The following is a 5,146-nucleotide window of genomic DNA, read 5'->3' on the forward strand; positions in this document are numbered from 1 at the left end:
TTTCGAAAGGTTTTGTAAAGTAAATTGATATCAGTTGGTAAAGTGTTGTTTTCTATTCTATGATAGCAATTTCAAGTGGTTATACAATTTCACTCCTTCGTCCCAGTCTACCCCTAGTATATAATTTACCTATTGTATTCATGGTTCAAAACATGCATGAAATATTTGCCACTGAACTCAAAGTAAACATATCAATCAATGCAAGTGCAAATGGTAGATGGCAGGATGAGTTGACTGTTCTTTATAATGGATGTGAAAACGCTCTGGGCATGGATAAATTGTGTGTGTTTTCATTTTGAACAACTGGTCACATTGGTCGGAGTATTAAGACTAACTGCATGATGTCGTTATTTCAACTTAGTAGTCGGTACATTTGTTATTCTTGAAATCTTAACTTCATGTTAAAGTTCTGCGACCTTGCCACAATACAGTCACTAAGTCTCACTGTTACTTTGGTCCTATTGAAAGTCCAATATGACTACATGGGACGAAGTACGAGACATACTGTGTGCGTAATAATTTATAACCAGCATTACTTATTTCAATATGGATATCTAGTCTTAAAATATATTTGAAAACAACTTACTGCTGAAAAATTTTTCACTATAGAAATCAGGATGTGAAATAATTGTCATACATCCATATTATACCACGATGGATCCATATAAATTAAGTTTTACCTTTACTTTTTTAGTAATGAGTTTGCATATGAGAAATCTTTCCATTGAAATTTTTCTAAGAAGTTGTTTTTATTAAATTCCGTGTTAGTGTCATTTCCCTTTGCCTGAAACTCTACTCTGCCCTCTAAGGATCGTTCCTCCTACCTCTCGTTTATCACTGACGGTCATTTTAGAGAAATGTTGTAATATATCAGTTCCCTTAATTTGATTAAAATGTTACTGAATCTCGGAACCTTTTATCAATAGACATTCTTGAAAGTTTATAATTCTCTGCCTCTGTCAAAACTTTTGAAATATATGAATATTTCGTATTAAATGAAAACTTATTAAATATGTGATAGAAAATTATTCATATTTACTTACTCGAGTACAATCGTGAAAATGAACTGGATTCGCACTTTATATACACTGTTTGTCATGTTTTAAGATCGTACGTAGAAGGCCATGAACGCACACTACACGAATTTAATCAGGATTAAGCAATTCCGGGAGATGATGTACGCCATGAACGCACACTACACGAATTTAATCAGGATTAAGCAATTCCGGGAGATGATGTACGCTGATAGCTATTTTTGTAAAGTAAGTATAGAGTGGTGTAGGTCGATCTTTAGATCAGTTTAATACAAAATGGAAGTAGACAAACTCGACATATTAAAATGTTTTGCTTTAGCGGCTACTGGTTTATTTGCTGGAGGTTCTATTTTAATTAATGTTGTTATTAATCCCGCTCTAAGAAAGCTTATTGATATTGAAATAGCAAGGAGATTCTGGAAAGACAGTTTTTATAGAGCAGCAAAGTGGCAGGTATGTTGTAGTATTCACTCGAAAAATGTTTCTTTTGAACAAGAGCAGAACAAATAATAAACAGCCTTTTTCAAGTACTATTAAACTCCAATAAAGGTTATTTAAACCAATGTGCGGTAACTTTTTAAACAAACCAGGTGATACATTTGAATTTTCATCAATTGAAGTTCTTAATTCACGAATACAGAATGAAATAAATGCAAGTAATTATAGGCAACCATACGACCTTAAACAATGAGAAAAAACATACCGTACTTCATTTTTTTTTTCTCATACAATTTTAGTTACAAGACTTACGATTTATTATATATTGCAGGGAGGACTTTGGACGTTAACAACTGTAGCTGGTGTTGCTGTCTGGTTTTTAGATGAATCCAGTTACAGACATCTTTGGTGCATTGGTAGCAGTGTCATGGCAACCATATTTCCATATAATATGTTCATTATGATGCCAGATGCCAACAGATTACTAAATGATACTGTCATCAAAGAACAAGGCAATTTAATTACCCTCTTGAACTGCTAAAGTTAAATATAACTAATTTTGATTTAGATAGCCGTTGACGTTGTTCGTGTTGGTTGTTTTTTTTTAGTAAACAATTTAACATTTATTTTTCAGCTTTTATTTGGTTTTAAGACTAAATGTAAGTGCATATACTGTGGGTACTGTATCAACGTCATATATGATAATATCTTATAATGCATAGCTAGTTTTCCACACTTTTGGATTCATGCGGAATATTATGTGGATTAATCAAGTCATGTATATCGAACACTGAAAACGGTACTCTGATTACCCAATTCCGTTGATTGTAAATTATAAAACAAGTATACACTCTGCTTAATAATGATTATCTTATAGTATGCACTGGCGGATCTAGAAATTTTCATAAGTTGGGTCCCACAGACTTCCTAAGAAGGGGGCCCGCTTCAGTCACGCTTCAGTGATTCCCTCTATAAGCAACCAACCCGGCCCCCTGTCCCCTTTAAAATGCGCATCTGGTATGTTTATTCTTTCAGTTGTAATGCCAGAAGATAGTAAAACAATTTTAAAAAGTGTATAGAATAGAATACAATAGAATATTTTTATTTCCCAAATTACAGGGCCCATAAAGGGCATAAAATAAGATACAATTGATTTACATAATTGGTAACAACAACAATAATAGCGGCATATACATATATATATTTGGAATATAAGCATTGGTCAGAAGGAGAGCAAAAAAAACACAAATATATTGTGAATAAAATAATAAAATTACATTATATGCATTTATTCTCAAATTATTTACTTGACTTAGTGTCAGTGGTCATACCTGATCTCCTTAATTCAAAACAGTCACAAATATAACAGCCCAGTTTCTCCATAAGAGTTACATTTTCTTGGGTCAAGAGCCATAAAAATTTAGAAGATTTATTTAAATTTATAAAATTATAATAATTGTCAGAAATGTCTTGAAAAAAATCTTTCCTTTGAATATCAAAAAGATGGCATTCTAATGAAAAATGAAGCTCCTCTTCAACTTTACCAAGTGAGCAATTAGAACAAAGACGCTCAGATCTTTCTATATGTTTTTTTGAATATCTGTGTATATACTGAGATATTTTAACTTTATTCATGACTTTAAAATCAAATATTACAAATAACAAGTATGTTATTTTTTTCAGGTGTTAATTGGGTACGTACTAAGCTAGATGCCTACGACAAACAACACATGTATAGGACTTTTGTTGGATTGTTTGTGTTCGGACTGTGGTTGTATGCCATGACCAATGGTTGTATGCCATGACCAAACCATAACTACGTGGATTTCGTCCCAAGTACAAGTAACCGATGAACCAGAAAAATTAATATGAAGGGAGAAAACACCACATATAACAGTAACCAATATAGACTGTTTTATAAATGAAATTTATCCTGTTGAACTTACTTTAAATAAAGCTAATACTAACAATGACCACTGCCCTTTTCTCGATCTTGATATCTATATCACTAATGGAAAGCTGAATACTAAAATTTAAGATAAAAGGGATGATTTTTCATTTCCTATCGTTAATTATCCGTTTTTAGATGGTGACGTTCCCTTGTCACCATCTTATGGTGTTTATATATCTCAACTTGTACGATTCGCTCGTGTATGTAACAATGTTTTCGATTTTAACGAGAGAAATTTATGTATTACTGCAAAATTATTACACCGGGGTTTTCGATATCACAAACTAGTCAAAACATTTACTAAATTTTATCATCGGTATAAAGACATCATTCGTAAATATAGCTCAACATGCAGACTTCTAATACGTTCAGGTATTTCACATCCAATTTTTTATGGTAATATTCTTTATAAAGCACAAAGGTGTCAGTATTCACCTCAGAAACTTACAAAACCTTTGAATAGACTTATTAAGAAGGGATATAATTACGATACTGTTGTCAAGTCATTAAAGATTGCATATTTTGGCGTTAATATTGAGTCACTGATAAAGTCTTTGCATCGAAACTAAACACATTTATTCTAAAAACAGTTATTGGCATGACACGGGTTATGTTCTTCTCATATATGTTATGATGGTATGATACTAAACCCCTAACGGGAAGGATTGTGCCTGATGTTCATATGATGAAATCATAATCTTTCAGTCAGTTTAATTGAAGTCTGGAGCTGGCATGTCAGTTAACTGCTAGTAGTCTGTTGTTATTTATGTATTATTGTCATTTTGTTTATTTTCTTTGGTTACATCTTCTGACATCAGACTCGGATTTCTCTTGAACTGAATTTTAATGTGCGTATTGTTATGCGTTTACTTTACTACATTGGTTAGAGGTATAGGGGAGGGTTGAGATCTCACAAACATGTTTAACCCCGCCGCATTTTTGCGCCTGTCCCAAGTCAGGAGCCTCTGGCCTTTGTTAGTCTTGTATTATTTTAATTTTAGTTTCTTGTGTACAATTTGGAAATTAGTATGGCGTTCATTATCACTGGACTAGTATATATTTGTTTAGGGGCCAGCTGAAGGACGCCTCCGGGTGCGGGAAATTCTTGCTACATTGAAGACCTGTTGGTGACCCTCTGCTGTTGTTTTTTATTTGGTCGGGTTGTTGTCTCTTTGACACATTCCCCATTTCCATTCTCAATTTTATGTTTTATAACATACTTTCACTTAAGATATATTGGTACAGTTTTGTTTACATTCGATGACAGTGTAACATGTAACTATCATAAAGCATTTTTAATCCCTTAAATTCGTTTCTGTGATACATTGTGCCATAGACGTTAGCCTGCTTTTGATTTATCGAACCTTTCTTTTAACTGGAGATATTTTGTTTTTTTTTTTTTTTTTAGTAGCACACATATTTTTTCATTTCAGTAATTATATTTTTACATGGTAATATTCCTTTTCCATCTTTTGAATACGTTTTCAAATTTTTAACTTATATTTGATAATTTGTAATAGCAATCTTATTTTAGACTTTTTTGGCTATTTATTTTACCAACTTTATTCAGTATAATTTTTTACTCTTTTTTCTTATTTTGATTCATTGATATATATATTCTACTTTTTTGAAAAAAATCCACATTATTAATCCTTTTATCTAGAAAAGTTTTAACACTTAAATATTTATTTTGTGGGTTCATGTTTTATATTTTTATCACTGT

The 5,146-nt window shown here is 32.0% G+C and overlaps 1 protein-coding gene across 1 annotated transcript; it reads left to right on the forward strand.

The window, feature by feature from the left end:
* Nucleotides 1-1,268: 1,268 nt before the first annotated feature.
* LOC143064887 (uncharacterized) lies at nt 1,269-3,446 on the forward strand. The gene is made up of 3 exons (XM_076238078.1): nt 1,269-1,487; nt 1,804-1,984; nt 3,156-3,446. The coding sequence occupies exons 1-3, from the start codon at nt 1,311-1,313 to the stop codon at nt 3,275-3,277; spliced, it is 480 nt and encodes a 159-aa protein (XP_076094193.1). The 5' UTR covers nt 1,269-1,310; the 3' UTR covers nt 3,278-3,446.
* Nucleotides 3,447-5,146: the final 1,700 nt, after the last annotated feature.

This window comes from Mytilus galloprovincialis, chromosome 2 (assembly GCF_965363235.1).
Source record: "Mytilus galloprovincialis chromosome 2, xbMytGall1.hap1.1, whole genome shotgun sequence".
Classification (NCBI taxonomy): domain Eukaryota; kingdom Metazoa; phylum Mollusca; class Bivalvia; order Mytilida; family Mytilidae; genus Mytilus; species Mytilus galloprovincialis.

Excerpts from the sequence above, each read along its gene's own strand:
- LOC143064887 (XM_076238078.1), top strand. The coding sequence starts at position 1,311 with ATGGAAGTAGACAAACTCGACATATTAAAATGTTTTGCTTTAGCGGCT. Across the intron at positions 1,488-1,803 it reads ATAGAGCAGCAAAGTGGCAG|GGAGGACTTTGGACGTTAAC; the intron begins GTATGTTGTAGT and ends TATATATTGCAG. Across the intron at positions 1,985-3,155 it reads TACTGTCATCAAAGAACAAG|GTGTTAATTGGGTACGTACT; the intron begins GCAATTTAATTA and ends TATTTTTTTCAG.